Here is a 21,464-nt window from a genome sequence, read left to right on the forward strand (position 1 = left end):
ACTGAATAAGTAATGGATGAAATCTCCAAAGGGAAAGGTTAATCTTAATACTTCTATCACTTCCATAAGAGAAGGTAGTGTGGGACCCTCACTCCATTCTAGGGATGGTGGGTCTGGTCCAGAGGTTAAGTGAGGCCTTAAGATGTTGGCAGAAGGATCTGGAGGACAATGCCCATAGGAATGGCACCCACCGACCGGCAGGTTTTCTGTAGTTGTTTTCTGGCTTGCCTGCGACAATCACGGGGGTGATTCCTTAAGGGCGCCTAATCTGGCAAAGCTCAGGGCCCCATTTAGGGTTTAGCTTCACGGTGATGGGGGTCGCATCCTGGGGAGCCAGGGACTGGCTGACTTCACAAACGGGACAACTAGCGTCCTGCTCCGAGCGGAGCCACCTGTGCCGCCGACCACCGGCCCCTGGGCAGGCCCTGGCGGTTCCTCGCGGATTTCCAGTAGGATGTGAGACCAGCGGCTGAGAGGAACCGCCTGCTACCGACTTCCTCTTTCGGTAGCCATAGATTTCCGACCTGACCCTCGTTTCTCGAGCTAGCTGCTGTAACGCGGTCGCCTATTGGCTCGCCCTTCCAGATGAGCCAGGTATTGGCTGGAGCGCGGGGCTCGGCGGCCAATTGCGGAGTAGGACCGTGAGAAGGGGCGGGCCCGCCTCCGTGTCCGCCCCGGGCGACCCAACTCCGGGTTGGAGCCATGGCGGCCCGAAGGTTGCTCTGAGATGCTTTTTCTGCCACCGCCACTGGGGGGTTCGGTCTCACCTGTGCTCCGTCGGAAGGGAAGAGGATTTTGAGGTCAATTCTGAACTTTGGGGACTTGTTAAATCTGGGCTTTTCAGAATAGGATCGCCAACTTTTAATTTTGCAGTTACATTTTAAAAGAAAACCCAAATGTTTAACCATAGCTAATGTTTCTTTCTCCTTTTTAAAATTTTCACTAAAAAAGTATAAGGGAGCCTAGAATATAGCACTAGGGTAAAGAAATCGTAAGAAAGAAAGAATAGTCAATAGTTTTAGATTATTGAGTGTTCTTTAAGCCAGAAACCTGTAATTGAAATTAATTTTCTGGTTTGTATGAAGACAGCAAGCAGAGTTCCACAGCTCTGGACTTTCGTTCCTTCAGTTCGGCATTACCAGTTGATGACACAGACAGGCAGGAGAATTTCGTTTTTTGAGACTGCCAGTCTTTTGAAGGCTACAAAAATCGTCCCTGCTACGTCCAAATAATAATAAACACAATAACAGCTAATGCTAAGTATTAGATGTTTGCCATACCGATCGAAATAACACTTCCCTAAACCACATGGTACTCTTACCTCTGCATTACAGATTAGAATGCCAGTGTGTTAGAAAATCAGGGTGTTGGAGGCTTTTATTATTTGCCCAGCTATTAAAAGGTGAGGTGATTCAAATGTAGCCTATGTTTGTTGTAAAAAAGACTGCTTTTTAGATAAGTTTATATATAAAGTTCCTTTTCTACAGCTCTAACATTTAGAGATTAAGTCAAGACAGCATATTATCTGTTATCAGTGGATTCCACATCATTCCAATTTGATTACCTTAGAATAGAAAAGAAAAATTGCATCCAAACTGAGTATATTCAGACTTCTCAAAATGTCAGTATTCCCTAAGCAATGCAATGTAACAAAGTTTACCTTGTGTTGGCTATTATAAGTCATCTAGAAGTGGTTTGATGTGTATAGGAGTGTGTGGGTAGATGAGTTGCAAATGCTACGTCATTTTATATAAAGTTCTTGAGCATCCATGGAATTTGATGTCCAAAGAAGGTCCTGGAAATCTGGGCATGTTCATGTCATATCTCTATCATGTCATATCTCTACCATGTCATATCTCTATCATGGTTTGGTTTCAGCAGGAGAGATGTTGATGCTTTTGCATGAGTTTACAAACTTTGATGTCAGACTCTTGAAATTTTGCGTTTTGACTATTCACATATTATTATCAGGATGTATAAATGTGTCACATGTCATAAAGACACAGGGATAAGGAAACAAGCACTTTGAAATAGGTCTCCTTTGACCCAGTTTTCCTTAAGTGGAAGGGAAGGTCCTCCTGTGGTAACTTCAGTAACCTCATTTCATATGTCCCAACGTGAACGCACTGGGCCACGAGCTTCCCTATGGTCCTCACTCCTTGCAACCCCTGAATAAAGGCAGCTGTGAGGGTAGGGCCCTTGCCCTCATCTGGCCCATGGAGTTCAGTGTACGATAATGGTCACCCAGTAACGTGGCCTTTTTTGTCAAGTGGACTTTCAAAGAGGCAAAATATAAGCATAGTCTAGAATTTGCTAATATTAGACTTGTGACCAAAAAGTTGTTTTTTTAAAAAAACAAAACAACAACAACAAAACTCAAGCTGGCATAAAAGTGCACACCTTTAATTCCAGCACTCAGGAGGCAGAGGCAGGTGGGTCTCCAAGTTTGAGGCCAGCCTGGTCTACAGAGTGAGTTCCAGGACAGCCAGGGCTATACAGAGAAACCCTGTCTTGAAAAAAAAAAATGAAGAAAGAAAGGCCTCTTTTCCTTAAAACAAACTGAAATCGAGTGAAGAAATTATTTCCATTCTGTAAACACATACGTCATTAATCACCATGACCAGAGATTCCTCTATTTTCAGAAAAGCAGCCCTGGGACAGGGGAGGTGGCTTAGTGGGTAAAGTGCTTGTTGAGGGAACACAAGAACCCGACTCCATCCCCAGACCCACAACAAGACCTGGTGTGTGGCCCGGGTTTGTAATCCCAGTGCCGAGGAGGAGGCTGAGTTGGGTTTCTGGGACTTTGGGGCCAGCTCAACTGAATTAGCAAGTTCCAGGTAAAAAGGTGTCTCAAAAGACCTCTGGCCTCTGCCATCCACGCTCACACATTGTGTGTGTGTGTGTGTGTGTGTGTGTGTGTGTGTGTACCTTCACACACAGAGATACAGTGGATATGGTTATATTTCAGATGTCTGAAAACTTATTTCTAATAGATTTCCGTGACCTTATTAAAATTGTTTTGTGCTTGAGTTGGTCAATATAACAGAGATGCAAACACGAAATAGCATACATGGAACATTTGCAAAAAAACCATTTAGGAGTTACCTACTGAAATTTTAAGAGGAAGCAGAGAACAAGCTTAAAGGTCATGATTAAAATCCTTCTGGGGAAACTGTTGTGATCTTTGGCGAGATTAAAAATCACATTACTGAAATGTAGCCTGAAGCATTCAACACGGTCAGCCAGCATTAAACTGTTAACGGGAGGAGTAAGTGTGGTGAGCTAGATTCTAATTCTCATATGCTCGACAAAGCTGAATTGCAACGTGTGTCTTCTTTATGGGTGCAAAATGGGAAGGTGTCGTGCTATAAAAATGCCTTCTTATTCATTAGTATTTCTCTTTAATTTTGAGGGTCACTGAGATAGAACTCTGCACAATTTCACTCCATACTCAAAGCCATCATGTACATACTGGTGGTTGTCATCTTAAGGAAGATGGAGGGCAAAGGGGCTAAGCATTGTGCCCAAGGGCCAAGACAGGTCTCAGAGCCCATCTGGTTCCATGGCCTATTTTGAGAAACCTGACATGATACTGTCTCCCATAGGTGGAGAATATGTTTCACCTTTGTCCTAACTACTCCAAATAGACTTGTATCTCAGAACATGACCTCCCATATAGGGACATACTTTTTCTCTTGAGACGTTGGTCACTCTGTAGCCCTAGCTGGCCTCTAAATTTGTGATTCCCCTTGCCACAGACTTTCAAGTTCTAGGATCATACCACATACCACAACAGCTTGCTCAGGCAAAGCTGTTATAAATGACATTCCCTGCTCTCAGATTTCGTTTCCTTCAGAAGGAGTGAATCATGAGGGGAAGGCTGGAAATGTTTGCCCTTCTGGCACAATAGAACCTCCCAGTTTGCAAATGGAATTCCCATCCTGACTGCTGCTATGTCAGCCACTGCAACATAAAAAAAGTATGAATGACCAAATCAAAACCACCTGGCTAACTCAGGCCGCCGGCTGGATTTCATGCAGCTCAAAGTGCTAAGAATGCTTTTCCAAACTGTCATTTTAAGCAGCTGAAAAATACCAAAATATATATCATAACACGTGATGTTGAGATCAAGTTGACCAGTACCGAGTTGTTTTTGTGAATTGGGGACCTGGAGTGCTGTGTCGATATATGTTCATCTATAGGTGCCACTCTGAAGAGATAGGAGGCTGTGTGTGGAGGTAGGGAGACTGTGAGGAACCTCTGTATGTTCTCCTTTATATTGTTGTGAACCTTAAGCATCTCTAAAAGTTAGAGGCTATTGAATATATATGTGTGTATGTATACATACATATACATATATGAATATATATGTTCATCTTTATTCATCTTGCCATTGGGATATCCATCCTGTAGGATGCATACGTACAGGCCAGTTTAAGGGTAGATAGGACCAGTCAAACACCAGCAGGTCAGTAACGACTCATTTTTGTTTTCCCTTTAGAACCTGGATGTGCACTCCTCGGTGGTTATCTGCTGTATTTATGTGAAAGGTGAATGAAAGACAAGAAATAAAAAGGTGGGCATGGCTGCTCCTGAGGTGGAGGGTTTCACAATATAGATAGAGGGGAGGATACAGGTGAAGTCAGAGGCAGAGACATCCGGGAGAGGCCAGAGCAGACAGAACCAGCAGACTGAGTTGGGCCCTGTAAGGAGAGGGTGGAGGGAGAGAGGAGAGCCAGGAGCAGAGGCTAAGAGGTTCAGATGGGTAAAAAGGCTGGGGTAGCCAAAATGGCTGCGTCATATAGGGAAAGCAGCTGGGGGAAGGGCAGCCCAGCATAGTCCCTGGGCTGGAGAAGATTAGGGTAGGGGGCAGGTGTGCCAGCCAGGAGGACTGCTGGGGAAACCTGGTGGCCACAGGCACCTCCGCTGTTTGTCCCGGGTTTGAGCCCTAACAGAAGGTACTTTCTTCTTCTCAGAAGCCATCTCCTTACCTAACAGGGCGTGGTTCTTATGCTCCTTGTTTCAGTCTTACCATCCAGCCTGTCTGTCTTGATCAGGGTAGTTCCAGGGGAGTAGCTGCCTGTGAGACCTGCATCTGCTGCAGTGGAAAGTGAGCCGCCTCCTCCCTCAGCGTAGCAAGGCAAGAACCCATCTGCACCAGGTTTCTGGCGATTCCTGTGCACTGAATCCAAGCATGATGCAATCCAAGCATGGATCCAGACATCCCTGCTGTTTCCTAAATCACACAGAGTAACTATTGACACGGGATCACGGATGGAGTTCTAGACTAAAACTGTGGTTGAGTCATTGTTCTGAAGATTTCAAAAGATTTCCTATTCTGTAGGGAAAATAATATTATCATCATTAGCCAAGACATTCTGGAGGGGTGAGAATTCCAAAGGCCCAGAGTTGCCCATCTTGCAAGACATGTGATAAGGCTTTGCTATTTTAGTAAAAAAACCGTTTAGATTAAAAAACGAAGCTGCCATTGTGTGCTCCGTTTTTCTGGACATAAACTCTCCATCATTGCAGCCCAGACAGTGGACCTTTTAAAAGTCTTTGAACTTTCAAAGTTCTTTCCCTCGATTAGGTGTTTAGTTTGGACAAATCATTTCGTTTTTTCTCGGGACACTTTTGTGAAGGAGTAGTATCGATTACATGACACAGAAGTTTGGGAACGGAAATAATTCAGACATAACTGAGTGTGAATGAGACTCTCAATGCTTTTCTTTCCTTTCTTGCTACTCTATAAACAGAATCATGTTGGTAAGCCATTTCCACTCCATCTCAGTCCTGGAAAATTTCACGAATTCCCCTTTTCACCTATGGAGGCGAGAATCTCAGCTTATCAGCCACTCCCGCCTCTCCCTCGTGTGGGAGTGGCCGCTGTGTTTCTGAGCTACATGTCCTTGGAAACTAAAACAACGTTTGTCAGAACTTGAGGCTGGAGGACTCAAACAGTTCTTGGCCTCCAAATGTTTTATTCACTGACAGTTTCTCAGAGGGTAGAAATCTCACAAATGGGATGAGGGAGGCCCAGGGAGAGGCGTGGCGTGATGCCAAGGTTGGTGTTTACTTCCCAAGTGATGCAAGGGCTCACTCAGCATATTCTAAGTCTGTTGTACCATTTGCTGAACCAAAAGAAGATGTGGCTGGTTTAAAAAGACTAAGTGTGGTGAACAAGATACAGAAGGAATGGTTATTTCTCTATCCAAGACTAGGATTTGTGATGGAAAAGAAAAATTAGCATTAGCCTGGTAAATTTGTATTCAATTTCTTTGAAATCCAAGTTGGGGTTTAAATGTTCAGTCTTTCCTGTGTGTCTAAAGCCAGAAATACTTTCTGGGGCTTGGTTTGGACTTCCATATCTGGGGCGGTATCCGTGAGGGGTTAGGTTATACCGGGGGTCCCAGTTCACTTCCTCTCTGCCCCACCAGTGCTGTCGACTGTTGAGAAATTCAGTTTGGGTCTGGAGGGAGCGCAGTAGCAGCAGAGGCCCACAAGGCGGCGACTGTGAGCTTTCCGGTACCGCATAGACACCTGGAGATTGATGTCCGGGGATTTGTCAAGATGCTTGGGAAAAGGTAAATCCTCTAGCCTTGGCTGGAAAAAGACACACGACGGAGCTGCTTTCTCTGGATAGGAGCACAAACTATGTGCAAAGAGCCCCTCTGGAGCCTTCGGCTCAGTGCGCAGACTCCTCCCTGAATGTCCATGAGGTGAACAAGTCCCCTCCCCCCTGGGCTAACCAGACTCTCCATCTTCTTGCTCTTGTTCTTCCCTGTAGGAAGCTGTCCCCCAGGGCCTGTCCCCGAGGGTGTGATCCGAATCTACAGCATGAGGTTCTGCCCCTACTCTCACAGGGCACGCCTGGTCCTCAAGGCCAAAGGCATCAGGTGAGACGCAGAGGCCAAGCGCTCCCTGGGCAGGGGGCGCACCCACCATCTCTGGGGGATTTTTAAAGTCTCTGGCTCCTAGAAGGGGCCCCTCTTCCCTTACTTCTGAGTTACTCCAGTGACTGATTTTTGGGCAGGCTCCCCTGAACTGCTGAGTTCTTTTCCAAATCAGGTTTCCATGAACTTTCAGACCAAGCCAAGTATACTGAATGCTGCCATTTGATTAAATGGCTCTCCCCATCCAGTTTGTTTAGAAAGGGCGCAGCCAAGCTCACTCAGGGCCTCTTAACTGCCCCAATGTAGCCCAACCTCTGCTGTAAGCAGCTTGGATTAACTCTTCTATTGACTTCTTCATGCCCAACATTTTCTAATTTGTTCTTTCATGTCTTCCCCTCTCCCCCGTGCTATGGCAATCATAGAATTCAAGAGAGGTAGGGTCTGCCTCATTTGAGGACTAGAACAGAGCCTGACACAGTAGGTATTAAAAATGAGTTTGTTGGGCTTGGAGAATGTAGCCGAGTAGGAGCTGCTTGGTCAGCATTCATGAACCACTGATTCTCACCCAGCTACCACATAAAACCAAGTGTGGAGGACCATCCCTGTGCGCCCAGAACTTGGGAGGTAGAGGCAGGGGGATCAGAAGTTCAAGACCACTCTTGAATGGCTTACATACCAACTTCCAGGTCAGCTTTGGCCACATGAGATCCTGTCTCACACAGAGAAAACAAATGTCCCACCAATCCTTCTGGGATTGGGAAGTCGTGGGAGTGACATCAGTTTCAGTTCATGTCAGTGAATAGAGAGACCAATGTGGAGATATTTGAAATGATACTATGTTAACTCTGCGTAGATGCATATGTAAAACATGCATTTCTAGATTCTTTTCTCTTGCTCAAATCTGTCTGGCCCTATGGTTACCTGTTCTTTGTTTGGTTTTAGAAAAACCAGAACAGTACAACATGGGGACAAGCGGGCAGCTTAGGAACTGATGCAAATATTTGTGGGGTTTCTTTGTATTTGAGACTGGGTCTTATGTAGCTCAGGCTAGCCACAAACACATTATGTATCTGAGGGTGATTTCAGACTTCTGGTTCTTCTGACTCTCCCTCCAGAGCATCACTGTGCCTGGCCTATGTGATGCTGGGGACAGAGCCAGGGGCTTCTTGTAGCTAGGCAAGCGCTTTACCAACCAAGCCACGTGTTCAGCCCTGTAGCTTGTTCTTCAGAGCGGACTTTCTCAACCTTAGCACCACTGACTGACATTTGGGGCCAGGTAAATTCTTTGCTGGGGAGAAGGAAAGGGGATTTTTCCTGTGCACCCCAGCTCATTTGTCAGTATCCCCCCTTTACCCATTTGGAGAATATCCCACTCCCAGGGTGAAAGCCAAAATGTCCCTAGATACCAGTATACATTCCTTAGATGGGAAGAGGTGGGGTAATCTTGTTGAGAGCCTACACTTGGAAGAATGTAGCCATCTGTTTCCTTTAATCCTTTTAAATATGTAACTGGCGGCTTCCTGGTTTTGATTTTATTTTTATTTGTATGAGTACACTGTAGCTGTCTTCAGACACACACCAGAAGAGTGCGTGGGACCACATTATAGATGGTTGTGAGCCACCATATGGTTGCTGGAAATTGAACTCAGGACCTCTAGAAGAGCAGTCAGTGCTCCTAACTGCTGAGCCATCTCTCCAGCCCTAAGTCTGATAATAATGGAGTAGGGAGGACTGAAAAGTGACCGATTGCTAGTGTACTGGACACTCCCAAGAGCTGCACATGATCAGGGTTTGGATGCTACGCTGTTGATTTGGGCACAGTTATCACCTCCTTACAGCTATGGACACTGAGCACTGCAAGGGGAAGGGGCCAGCTAATATCTCAGCTTGACCATACAGCTTGATGTGGGCTTGGTATTAACTGTTACCATTTACCAGTGTCTGTCCCGACCTGTAAATAGCACACTTGCGTTTTTTGTGGTTGTTAATGCTTTGGTTTGCAGACGGGGGTCTCACTGTGTAGCACAGACTGCTCTCTAACTTACAATCCTCCTGCCTCTGTCTGCTGGGTTCTGGGATTGTAGATCTGAGCCACCAAGTTCTGCTGGATTTGTCCTTTCAGGCTTTAAGCTCTAAGTGCTGTGCCTGAGTGTTTGAATATATAGAGCTGCTCAGCCTGGCTTTCTTCTTGTTATAGCTTCTATTTAGTAGATGATATCAGGCCTGGGATTCAGTCATAGGGACAGGTAAGAGAAGCCATAGGAAATACCTAATGCTACTGCAGGAATGAACACAAAGAAACAGTTCTAAGTACGAATGTCCATGTCATAGCTGTTCCTGCTTCTCACTTCAAATCTTCTTTTGCCTTTGTTTTTCTTTTTTGTTGTTGTTATTGTTATTTTTTTTAAGGCATGAAGTGATCAACATTAACCTGAAAAGCAAGCCTGACTGGTACTATACAAAGCATCCTTTTGGCCAAATTCCTGTCTTGGAGAACAGCCAATGTCAGCTGGTCTATGAATCTGTCATTGCTTGTGAGTACCTGGATGACGTCTACCCAGGAAGAAAGCTGTTCCCATATGACCCGTACGAACGAGCTCGCCAGAAGATGTTATTGGAGCTATTCTGTAAGGTACACTGAAGAGCCGCGCAGACCTGGCTTTGTTTGTGTGTGTTTCCCCAACTTCAGTCCATTCCAGAGTCAATCACGACCTGGTTTGATTTTGACGCTGTGAACCTCTGAAGAGTAGATCACCGGGGATTGGAGTCAGGTGTGACCACGGACATTAGTGGTGGGAGGCAGAGACTCACGAGGCTAGAAATGGGGGTGTTGAGACAGCTGGGCTTGCTGAGCCTTTAAAAGGAGCGTTTCTCAAGCTCCAGGTACAAAGTGTTGGCGAGAACTTAGGCCTGGAAGAAGGGCAGGCATGACAGCAATGTAGGAAAGATGAATAATGATAATGAGAGAAAGGTGATGGGGACATTAAGACCTTTGAAAATAAAGAAAAATGACTCAGTGTGGGGCTGCGGAGTATGCTCAGTGTGAAGCACTTGGCACACAAGCGCGAGGACCTGATTTTGGATCCTCACCATAACATAAAAAGCCACCTGGCAGTGCCTGACTGCAACCCCTGTGCTGGGAGGGCCACAGGAGGGTCCTTGGGACTTGCTGGCCACCTAGTCTACCTGAAACTGCAAGCTCCAAGTTCACTGAGAAATTCTGTCTTAAAAAATAAGGTGTTTGCCACCAAGCCTGATGACCCAAGTTTGAGCTCCTGGACACATGTGTTGGAAGGAAAGAATTGACAACTGAAAGGTGTCCTCAGACCGCCACACGCATTTGGTGGCATTCACACATTCATGCCATGGGTGCATGTAGACACACACCCCCCCACACACACACAAATATTCATGTGCCCAACTTAATGCTGTTAATAGCTGACATGCACTGATCATCAGGATGTTCCAGAGTTTCTCTGACTACTGATTCCCTCCCAACTGCCCTTGGAGGTGGGTATTGTTCCTGGATCAGTTTTTCACCTAGCGACACTGAAGCTTAAAGTGTCCCACCCTAGAGGATATTACAGAACGGAAGTAGCTGAGCAAGCAGGGGGCAGTGAGAACCCTGCTAAAGCCCTTGGCTAGAGCAGCTGCGGCCAGAAGTGTCTCTGGGCACAGAGATCCCGCACACCCACACCCCAGCCTCTCACCAAGGAGGGGCCAAGTCCCCCTGTGCTGGAGTCGGGAAGCTTCGCTGCACTCCGGTCAGAGTGGGAACAGTTCTCACAAACATCTTGACTAAGAGCCTGTGTCTTCTCACTAGGTCCCACCTTTAAGCAAGGAATGTCTGATAGCGCTGAGATGCGGAAGAGACTGTACAGATCTGAAGGTCGCCCTTCGTCAGGAGTTGTGCAACATGGAAGAGGTACAAAGGGCCGTCTGTCCCATCAGAGGCAGTGACTGGTCAAGCTCTGTAGTGTCTCTGACCTCGTCGCCTGATGTCGCCTGCTTGCAGACCTTCTGCTAAGCCTCCGTGTGGTCCCTTTCTAGTCATCCAACTGTGGTCCTCGGATGCCTGCATCCCTGACCTGCTCTGAAATGATACTTGACAAATTGTCCAGGTCGAGCAGTGAATTTGTCCTTTCCTGGTATGGTGGCATTCCCCAAGTATCTCTGCGGGGCTCTGCCGACGAGGCTGAAGTATTGGTTGAAGGCTTGTCTAATAATGGTTTATTCTCTCACATTATGAAGCCAGAAGGGGGCAGTTCAGGACCATCTCTGTGCTTCCTCATGAAGCTAGCAGGGACGGAGGCTCCTTGTTCTGTCTGCCACATTTAGTGCAAGGTTTCATCCTTCATCACAAGATGGTAGCCGGAACTTCTGCCATAGTCTTCCGCTCAGACTCTAGCTAAGAGAGTGGAAGGGAAGAGTGGCATGCCGCACCCTCCTAAAGGACTCACCCAGAAACCCAGCAACTGCTTACACCTTGGTGGCCAGACTTTAGCTGTCAGGTCGTGACCTCCAGTCAGCACTGGAGGCTGGCGGGGGTGGGGGTGGGGTTATTGTCTAGTTGGGGCACCCTGGGTAAAATAGTGTTGTGTAGTTCAGAAAAGGAAGGTAGGTGTGGATGGACGAGGGGCATCCTGCACAGGGCAGACATGAAACCGTTTTCTACCCACCCATCCTGGGGGTCATCTGTGCAACTGTGATTCCCTTTACAAACTGATGAATTCTTTTTATGAATGAGGTTGTTCCCCAGTACAACCAGGAAAAAAAAAAAGAGTCTTCATTCCTTTCAGAGAAGGCTAGCCACTCCTATTCTTCCATTTGACTTTATCAGCTAGAAGCAGAGAAAATTCACCCACACTCCAGTCCTGTCTTGGAGATGGACGGTTGCAGTGTTTGTGCCAGATGACTAGTGAGAAGTATTAACTTTGTCTTGAGGCCCAGAGGCAGTGGGTGGGAGGGTCTTGATTTTAGGTGTGGCTTGGCTGGATCCTAGGCTCATGGGCAGGAGGAGGTGCGGGTGGTGGTGCCACAACTGTGTCACCTACACCAACACTTCCTTTAGTCACAGCTGAAGAAGACATCTAGTAAGAGCGTCTTTGCCCAGGAAGGGCAGATGCTGCTTTATAAGGAGTTGAGGCCTTTCTGAATACAGACTTTAATGTCTCTATATTTTCTATATTTAATGGTGACTGTTATTTGTGTGTGTGTGTGTGTGTGTGTGTGTTGTTGTTGTTGTTGTTGTTGTTATTGTTGTTGTTGCTGTTTTTGAGACAGGACTTCACTATGTAGCCCTTGAACTCACAGAGACCTGCCTGTCTTTGCCCTCCAAGTGCTGGGGTTGAAAGTGTGCGCCATCACATGCAGCTGCCATCTTTTCTTAAAGGTCACCTGAACCAATCCCATCCTGCCTAGTTACTGTCTCACGGATCCATGAGGACTGGGTCAGATTAAGGAGCCGAAAACCAAACACTGAATTCAGAGACCCCTGAAAGTGTACTGCGATTGTTCTTGTGATTCTTGTACATGAATCTGTGACGTTAGGATGCAGGTGTGCATCTCTTGGGCCCCCTCTTGGGACAATGAAGCCATCATTCTGAGCCACACACTAAGATGCGGTGGTGCTCTGTAAATGTGGCTCACTGTGCTGCGTGGCATCCTGCTGAGGCCATCAGCTGGGACAGCCTTGGCTCTGGCAACTGCCATTCATGCCACATCAGGCCTGCTGAGGGTTTGGTTCTGTCTCAGTGGGTTCAGAAGGGAGTTGTGTCCCACACAGTGTTAGTAAGAACATTAGCTGTGACATATTGGACGTCAGACGCTGAAACAGCCAGTGGACATGAACCATTCGAGCCATTCCTCCAGATTCTAGGTCCTAAAGTATAGACTCTAGGAGATCCTCGTAAAGTTAAAATTGACGAGAATAATTCTGACAGAATTGCCCCTTAGTTCACGTTAGCATTGTTTTGTTGTTTGCTTTTGAGACAGAGTCTCACAGTGTAGCCCTGGATGTTCTGGAACTCACTATATAGACCAAGCTGGCTTTGAACTCAGAGATCTGCCTGCCTTTGCCACCTGAGTTCTGGGATTAAAGGCACGGTAAAACCCTTCAAGTGGGGTTTACAGTGGGATTTTGTGTGGACTGAAAACTATTAAACACAGATGGTATTTCTGATGGACAAGTAATCTGATATTCATTCTCTCTCTGTGTCTGTCTGTCTGTCTGTCTGTCTGTCTGTCTGTCTGTCTGTCTCTGTGTATTTCATGTATGGGGGTTTAGGAGGGCTAATGCAGAGAACAGTCTCAGGTATTTGTTGGAAACACAGTGTCTTAGTTAGGGTTTTACTGCTGTGAACAGACACCATGACCAAGGCAACTTTTATAAGGACAACATTTAATTGAGGCTGGCTTACAGGATCAGAGGTTCAGTCCAGTATCAAGGTAGGAGCATGGCAGCATCCAGGCAGGCATGGTGCAGGAGGAGCTGAAAGTTCTACATCTTCATCTAAAGGCTGCTAGCAGAGTACTGGCTTCCAGGCAGCCAGGATGAGGGCCTTAAAGCCCACGCCCACAGTGACACACTCCTACAGGTCACACCTACTCCACCAGGGCCACATCCTCTAATAGTGCCACTCCCTGGGCCAAGCATACACAAACCATCACACAGAGCCTGTCTTGTGTTGTCCTCTGTGTATGCCAGGTCTCCCACTGCACCACAGTAGCACTGTGATTACTGACACGTGCTCCATGTGGCCAGCTTGGCTGGTCCTGGGATTTGGTCTTGGGTTCTCATGCCTGCACCCACTCGGTCATCTCCAAGCCCAAGTTCAAGATTTCAATGCACAACATGACACGTGATAGCCTAGCAAGAGACTCAATCTGCATTTTGTGGCCCTGAGCTCCAGGGGATCCTTCTCTGTTGAAACATGACGTGTACTCTTTTTATTTAAAAGGATCTTTAAAACATCCAGTGTCCTGGGCCTGAAATTCAGCACGTAGAGGACAAGGGTAAGAGGGTCCCAAGTCTGGGCTAGCCTGGGCTGCGTAGTGAGATGCTGTCTCAGAAAAGAGCAGCAATCATGAAACCTTTAAAAATATTAAGAATTCACTTAAGGCTATATAAATAATATAAATAAAATCTTCGGCTTTGATGGTCAGACCAACAGCCTGCCGTCCTGTCTGTCTGTCTGTCTTGAATGCTGGCACGCGTTTTATGCTGTCGGGATGCTGTGGACTAAGCTCACATCAAACCTGCCTCTGAGGTTCAAACCTAGCTATTCTTGAGTCATTAGTCTAAGATGTTCGCGCTTTATGGTTTGCTTCTGTGTGGTATTGACTTTACCATTTCAGCCCCACACTCCGCCGGGCTCTGGCTTTCTCGTTGTTGTAGATTCCAGCGCGGCCGGGCCCCTCAGGGCTCCTTTGCTACCAGGGACTTACTCAGAGCCCCTTGACGGTGGTGCTTGTTAAACCCAGCCCTGTGTGGTGCAGCAGCTTCTGGACTGGCCAGGTCTTCTTCCTGATGCTTTGGGTTTCCCCTCACAGTCTGTGATCCCGCCACTGGGCACCTTCTCTGTGTTCTGGCTTTGCTTGGTGCCTCTCCAGCTGTTACCGGACTTGCTGGAGAGAGGCCTGAAATAGCAGGGAGGGAGCCAGGACCACAGGGCACCTCACGGTCTGCCTCTCGGTGTCTGCAGGCCTGCTTTGTATTCCTGTCCTTTGCAGACTCATGCAGAGTTTCCCACAGGGCCTTGTGTGCACTGTTTGCTGGAGGGTTGTATCCTTGTATCGCTTAGTAATGTGTGCACCACTCAGGAACTCCTGTGGCTTACTGAGTTTAAATTTCACCCATAATCTTAACATCTCTCCCTCCCTCCCTCCCTCCCTCCCTCCCTCCCTCCCTCCTTCTCTCCCTCCCACTCTTCTTTGTCCCTCTTTTCTTCCTCCCACCCTCCCTACATGTTTTTCAGACAGGGTCTCGCTGTGTAGCCCGGGGCCGACTGCAAACCCTTCACTGCCTTGCCTCGGTGTCCCTGTTTCTGGGGTTAAGGGCATGCTGTACCATGCTCGGCCACAATGTTAATGTTTAACTTATCTTCTCTTCTTTACAAACAAAAAGATGTTTTAGCCCAACAGTTTGTGCTGCTTGGCTTAGTTTACCGTTTAAGGAAAGTTGCCTTAAGCTCTTGTCTCTCTCCGTTCGAAGATTCTTGTTAGTTTGTAGAGTTCCGTTTAAAGAGTTTCTCACATCTGAAGGTTATTTGACTATCTTTTAAACACTTGTTTGGTTTTTTTGTTTTAACTTTTGATCCACTTTATCTCTCTCACACATCTGGAAGTGTAACATCTGTGAACACCGAGCAGTGTCTCCTATTGAACTTTCTTCCATTGCTCACAGGCACAGGAAACCTCTGCATCCTCAGAGGTCCGAGGGGCATTCACTTGGATTTGCATCCACCATCCATTGCTTTACAAGAATTTGGTTAGGTGCCACCTAACTTTTACAAAATATATTTTGAATAAGAGAATTGAGCCCATTAAAAGGATTGCAGCTGAGGATTTTCATATCCTCAGTATTAGGGGTCATCAATCCCTAAATACTGACGAGTTGTATTTTGTATTTTCATAGAATAACTTGGTCCTAAGTGACAGCCACATATGGGGAGGGTCGGGTCCTACTTCCTGACAGAGCGGTGATTCTCCTTACAGAAAAATCTCATTGTGGCATGAGCTCAGCCAGGGCTGGCCTGTTTTGTGTGGCAAGGACCTGGAATTTCAAACTTTGAACCCTTCTCTTATTTTCTTACAAACTCAAAAGATCTTTATCCCAGACCCAAGTCCTTTGCTCCTGCCTCTGGGTATGGGCTTGAGTCTACTGCTCCTGTCTTAGAGGGTGCCTTCGTGCCTTAGCAGAAATGTGTGTGTGTGTGTGTGTGTGTGTGTGTGTGNGAGAGAGAGAGAGAGAGAGAGAGAGAGAGAGAGAGAGAGAGAGAGAGACTTCCAACTCGTAAGAACTAGTCCCCTCCTCCATCAAGTGCAGAGTGTCCAGCAGGAGACAGCGCTGCTTGAGCACTGAGGCCAAGGATTCCCTGTTGTTGAGCTAAATGACGTCGGTGTAAGGCAGGTGTCTGTCCCAAGTGTGGAAGATCTTAGGCTGGGCTTATTAGAATGCTTGATTTGAAGCTTTTTTTTTTTTTTAAAGATTTATTTATTTTTTATATGTAAGTACACTGTAGCTGTCTTCAGACACTCCAGAATAGGGCATCAGATCTCGTTACGGATGGTTATGAGCCACCATGTGGTTGCTGGGATTTGAACTCTGGACCTTTGGAAGAACAGTCAGTGCTCTTACTCACTGAGCCATCTCACCAGCCCCCTGAATTAGCTTTTAAAAGTATCTCTTCTGTCACCAAAATGGGGTGTTATGTGGCCCAAGCAGTAGATTCTCCCGGCTCTGTACCAGTTCTTTCTCAAAAGCCCGGCAGGTTTCTTTCTTTTCTCCTCTTGAACTGAGAGAAGGGAGCTTTGTCCGCTGTTCCACACCACCGATGGCCACCAGGGGGAGCCGCACACACTTCTTTCTCTTGTGTTCCCTGCTGATATTTCTTCTTTACCACGCCAGGAGGAGCCCTAGGGTGAGGTGAAGGACTTCATGGAGATGTGCATCTTCACCACACCAAACAGTCCTCCTCTGTTGCTGTCTGTCACTCACTGGGTACTTCCTGTCACACCTCTCGTCTTCCTCCTCAGTCACTGGGAAAAAGAACACACTGTACTGCCGTTTTAAAAGTGTTTACACATTTACAGTTTTAGTGATTATTGTGTGTATAGTGTGTGTGTGTGTGTGTGTGTGTGTGTGTGTGAAAGCAGGCATGTGTGAGCAGAGGGTAGCCTTGGGCATTGACCTCACCGCTACCTTGTTCGAGGCAAGGGTCTCTGCCTTAGGTTGTCTCCGCTTGAGCTTCCCCAGATGCCCGTGTGTCCACAGGAGTGCAGGGGTCACAGATGGTCCTGTTACTCTATCTGGCTTGAACTAGTTTTTTGTGGGTTTTTAGGATTTGAAATTAGGTCCTCACACTAGCGTGACAGGCATGTTTATCCGCTCATCCTTCTCTGTAACCTCAGAATATGTTAAAGTAGATTCTTTTGAACGTTGCCTATACCAAATACCCTTTGCAGGGTCTTCCTGCCTCAGTGTCTGGGATTCGAAGACTGAAGTAGTATTGCGTTTCTGAGAGGTACCAGGTTTACGTAGAAGGGAGCTCCTGTTGAAGACCCTAAAGACAAGTCTCCAGGGAGGCCAGGCCAGGGAGCCTAGTGTCACCAGGAGGAAGCTGTAAAGGAATCTGTGGGGAGGCCACTCACTCTGTAGTGCAGGAGTATTAGGCTGGCCTGTGCACCAGTCCCCTTCCTCCGTGCTGTGACAAGTGTGTGACAGGGCAGCTTGGGAGGAAGGACTTATTTTGGCTCAGGACTTAAGGGTACTTACTGTCAATCAGGGCAAGCAAGGCAGTAGTCTGCAACTATGGAGGCAAAAACCTAAGCTGCTGTGCCTTCTGTGGGTGACCGGAAGAAGGCCCCGGCTGCTGAGAGTTTGCACGGTCCCTGGCTGGTTTAGTACATGACAGCAGTTGAGAGCCTTCTGCTCTGTTCTTTCCCCTCTGTCTCACTTACTTTTCCGATGCCGTGAGAAAACACCAGGACCAAGGCTACCCGGAAGGCCCTTTCTTGTGGCTCTGTGGCTATGGTCTGTTGAAAGTATGTTTTCCTTACAGCCCAACTGTGTGGGATGATTTGAGAAAGACAAGTTTTGTCTTATGGTAGAATGTCAATGATGTTGGTATTGTGAAACTAAGAATTTGAATAAACAAAGGAGGTATGGTAAAGGTGACATGGGATGTAAGGAAACCCACTAAATAGCGTTGCTCTGTCTAGGTAGCCCTCGTGCCAAAGCCGCTCGAAGAAAGACCAACGGGGTCTGCAGTACCCCCTTGACTACTAAGAGTATGTAGGAGATGACGCCATAGCTTCAGCAGTGGAGTTTCTAACTGCTGGGTTTTAGCATCTGGCCCCCATTTTCACATCCCTGAGGAATGGGCAGGTGCCGGCTTGAGGCAGGGCATCCTAGCTCCAAGCTCATCTGATCTGGAGACAGCCTAGGACTTGGGGGCATCCGTGTCAGGCTAAGGGAAGGGCTAGGCCACCTCTTCCTGAATTGCTCTTTCCAAATTCTCCAGTCAGTGAGCCATGGTTTTTTGTTCAGTGTTGAAGAAAGGCAGAGAGCAGCATGTGGTCAAGACAGGCCCTAAGGGAGTTGGAGGAGGCACCATGGGGAGGGACGAAGTGGTCTCTTGAAAATAGGAGACTGACAAGCTAGTTCTCCTTCCTTGTAATTAATACAATACTTATATTTAGCATCTGCAGCACGTGTCAGCAAATGTATAAATTAACTGGCTATTGTTCTGTGTATATTTCTAGATTCTTGAATATCAGAACACTACCTTCTTCGGTGGAGACTGTATATCCATGATAGATTACCTCGTCTGGCCCTGGTTTGAGCGGCTGGATGTATATGGACTGGCTGAGTAAGACATCTGATTATGTGATTGCAAATTCAATGAGTGCCAATTGTTGAGAAGCTCTGGGTCCCACCGCCTCCCCTGTGGACTGTCTCAGGCTGTTTGTGAAACAAAAATTAGGGCTGGGCTCCACCCATGCGTGGTTCCCTGTCCAAATATACCTGTGTTCTCCCACTGAGTACAAATCACCCCCCACCCCCACCACTGCGCTTCAGAGACCACTGTCCCCTGTGCATCCACAGACACACAAAAACATTATCTGTAGCTCCCTCCATGGCCACACACACACACACACACACACACACACACACACACACACACACACACACACACGGTCCTGCTGAGTCACTCGGCGTATTCCACGTGTCTGAGTCCCATCTCATGTCCCCCCAAATAGAAGTGCCCTTTGAAAACCAGGTTTCCAAAGCAACATGTTTAAAGCATGGCAGGGATACTTAAAGCTTTGTCACCTCAAAGCTCAGAGGTGACACTGGCCATGCACAGTGCTTCTGACTCGGATACCAGCCAGCCATGTCAGGCATTCCTGACATCTGTAGGGTTTGGAAAGTAGCTCTTTGGATCAGACACAAGACTGGGTGGCGAGGCATACAGGTAACTTATGAGCCTACCTCCTCCCGCGGCAGGGGGTTGAGCCCCAGGTTAGTAAGGCTCTCCCAAGTGTCCTGGCCTCCAGCCTACCAGCTGTCTTACCTTAGCGGGTCGTCTGCCAGACCCTAGACTGGAATTCTCCGGTCTGTGTTTAAAAAGCCTGGCTTTCAAGGGTTCATGCTTGCTTTAAATTTATTTTTAAAATGTTGGGAAGCTACTCTTTTTCAAAGCCTTAAAAGTAAAATCTGCAAATGGTCTAAGACTGTTGGCCAGAGAGGCTGTCAGTCAGTCAGTCTGTCAGCCATGAAATCAAGATGCTGGATTCCCCTGCCTCAGTTCACAGGTGCCCTGTCACTTTCACAGAAGCTACTGTGACAGTGTCAACAGTTGAACACACGGTTCCAAGTAAGCCCTTTTCCTCAGGAAAGATAAGACTTACCGGATAATAACCAAGCTTACCATATTTCCCAAAGAAGTCCATAGTTGTTTTTTTTTCTCATCTACGGAGTGATAATTGTCCCTGTCCCCACCCTGTCCCTTTCCTGTCTTGCAGCTGCGTGAATCACACCCCGATGCTGCGGCTCTGGATAGCCTCCATGAAGCAGGATCCTGCAGTATGTGCTCTGTACACTGATAAGAGCGTCTTCCTGGGCTTCTTGAATCTCTATTTCCAAAACAACCCTTGTGCCTTTGATTTTGGGCTGTGTAACCCAATCATACGGTAATTCAGGCATTGCCTGGGATTCTCATCATTCTGATGTCTGCATCACGGGTCATCTTGGGGTTCAGTGTATTTGTTCTTTTATTTTGAGGTCCCTAATAAATATGGATGTGTAAACTATAGTCTAGTTATCACGTGTCTAACTCCTGAAGCCTGTAGCCTCTAATGATTCTCTAGAAAGTGCCCAGCACAGAAGAAGTAGTGCATTTTGGGAGGTAGTGTGACCTCTGGCTGCCTGGCCTCTGGCTAGTTTGATTTCCAGACTACTGGTCGCTGTGCTGGTGTGAAGGGCCTGATTGACAGACGTTTGTCACCATTGGTTGGAACTCATCACAAGCTTCTCTGGTGAGAAGAAAACTTGAGAAGATGGAGAGAAGGCCCACATGGGAAGGCATGTGTATCATTCCTGTTCAAACTTTGGCCATGAGCCTGGGAGACACCCAGGGTCTTGTGACTGGAAAGAATTCTAAAGCAGGAAATGAAACACCCATTTATCACCCTGGACTAACTACGTCAGGAGCTCACTGGTGTTGCTGGAGCTCAGGATGTCTCACAACATATTTTATTAACCAGCATCCTGTCTCCAAAACACCCTCCCCTCTGATCCCACTCACAGGCAAAGGTCACCACTGGATACGTGTCACATATGCAGTTGGTTCCAACGGATGCCTCTGGTTGCTTGGTGAGTCCATCAATCCTGGACCACGGCAGGATAACTGATGGAGACTCGAACCCTGCCCATGGAGCTCTCCCATCTCTGCACCAGCTTGCCCTGGCTGTTAGCCCAGTGGCCTGGCTGTTAGCCCAGTGGCCTGGAACTTGCCCTGCAGTGGTGGTCTGGCTTGGCTTCTTTGTAGCCCTCTATCAACTTGACCAGGCAGTGCCGTGCCTGAGGTGGCTGGTCTGCCAGCAGGTGACTTCAGCAGAAGGCTGCCGTCACCACTTCCTCTGCAGGAGGATTGTCCCACGCTGTTTTAGCCGATGTATCCTCCTCTGCCTGTGGTTGTTTTGCTTTGTTGTCTCTTACGATTCTTCCAGCCTTTCAGCATCCCCGTCCATGCCCAGAGGCCAGGCAACTGCGAGTGTGAAGTTCTGACTTCAGTGCGCCCCTGCTTTGGACTTAACCCAGACCAACCCTCCCCACTCCCTGCATTTCAGCTGGCTCTGCCTGCTGTTGGTTCCCCGCTTCCTTTTCCACCACATAAGTAGTTACCAGGTGCTATGCCATGCCGGTTGGGCAGAGGCAGGCCTGTTTGGCAAGGTGACCAGGCCTGCCAGAAAAGACAGGCATGTGACAGACAGTCTGTGGAACCATCTGTTCCGGATGTGGTGCCCCGTTGCCGTGGCACCCGAGCTACTGTAGAGTCTGTGAACCACTGCTTGCTGGGATCTGTGCTCAGAAGGAGGGATTAGTTCCTGTGGTCTCTACTAGGGCTGCTGGATCTGATTAACTCTGCAGGTGTCTGGAGAGGATCTACCCTGTGACCAAACTGTCTGTACAGAAGTGGTATATCTCTGGGTTAGATCGTTGCTTTCTTGAGGCTTCACTGTAATTTACAAAGCTTGAAGAACCTGGAAACATAGGCTGGAGAGAAGTGCTCACGGGGTGAGGTCGCAGGCTGATGCCCCAGAGCCTGATCTGGGGTCCGGATGCCC

General features: G+C 47.5%; 1 protein-coding gene across 5 annotated transcripts; it reads left to right on the top strand.

The window, feature by feature from the left end:
- The first annotated feature begins 688 nt into the window (after positions 1 to 688).
- Gsto2 (glutathione S-transferase omega 2) lies at positions 689 to 19,913 on the top strand. Of its 5 annotated transcripts, none has more exons than XM_029541796.1 (9): positions 689 to 800; positions 4,502 to 4,576; positions 5,027 to 5,250; positions 6,438 to 6,584; positions 6,788 to 6,896; positions 9,303 to 9,525; positions 10,717 to 10,818; positions 18,378 to 18,484; positions 19,641 to 19,913. In XM_029541796.1, the coding sequence occupies exons 4-9, from the start codon at positions 6,551 to 6,553 to the stop codon at positions 19,810 to 19,812; spliced, it is 747 nt and encodes a 248-aa protein (XP_029397656.1). In that variant the 5' UTR covers positions 689 to 800; positions 4,502 to 4,576; positions 5,027 to 5,250; positions 6,438 to 6,550; the 3' UTR covers positions 19,813 to 19,913. The 5 variants fall into 5 exon arrangements, with proteins under 5 accessions (XP_029397656.1, XP_029397650.1, XP_029397659.1 ...); XM_029541790.1 differs by having other exon boundaries at positions 5,058 to 5,250; XM_029541799.1 differs by having other exon boundaries at positions 5,063 to 5,250.
- The last annotated feature ends 1,551 nt before the right edge of the window (positions 19,914 to 21,464 follow it).

This window comes from Mus pahari, chromosome 1, assembly GCF_900095145.1.
Source record: "Mus pahari chromosome 1, PAHARI_EIJ_v1.1, whole genome shotgun sequence".
Taxonomy (NCBI): domain Eukaryota; kingdom Metazoa; phylum Chordata; class Mammalia; order Rodentia; family Muridae; genus Mus; species Mus pahari.

Excerpts from the sequence above, each read along its gene's own strand:
- Gsto2 (XM_029541796.1), top strand. The coding sequence starts at position 6,551 with ATGTCCGGGGATTTGTCAAGATGCTTGGGAAAAG. Across the intron at positions 6,585-6,787 it reads GTCAAGATGCTTGGGAAAAG|GAAGCTGTCCCCCAGGGCCT; the intron begins GTAAATCCTCTA and ends TCTTCCCTGTAG. Across the intron at positions 9,526-10,716 it reads TATTGGAGCTATTCTGTAAG|GTCCCACCTTTAAGCAAGGA; the intron begins GTACACTGAAGA and ends TCTTCTCACTAG.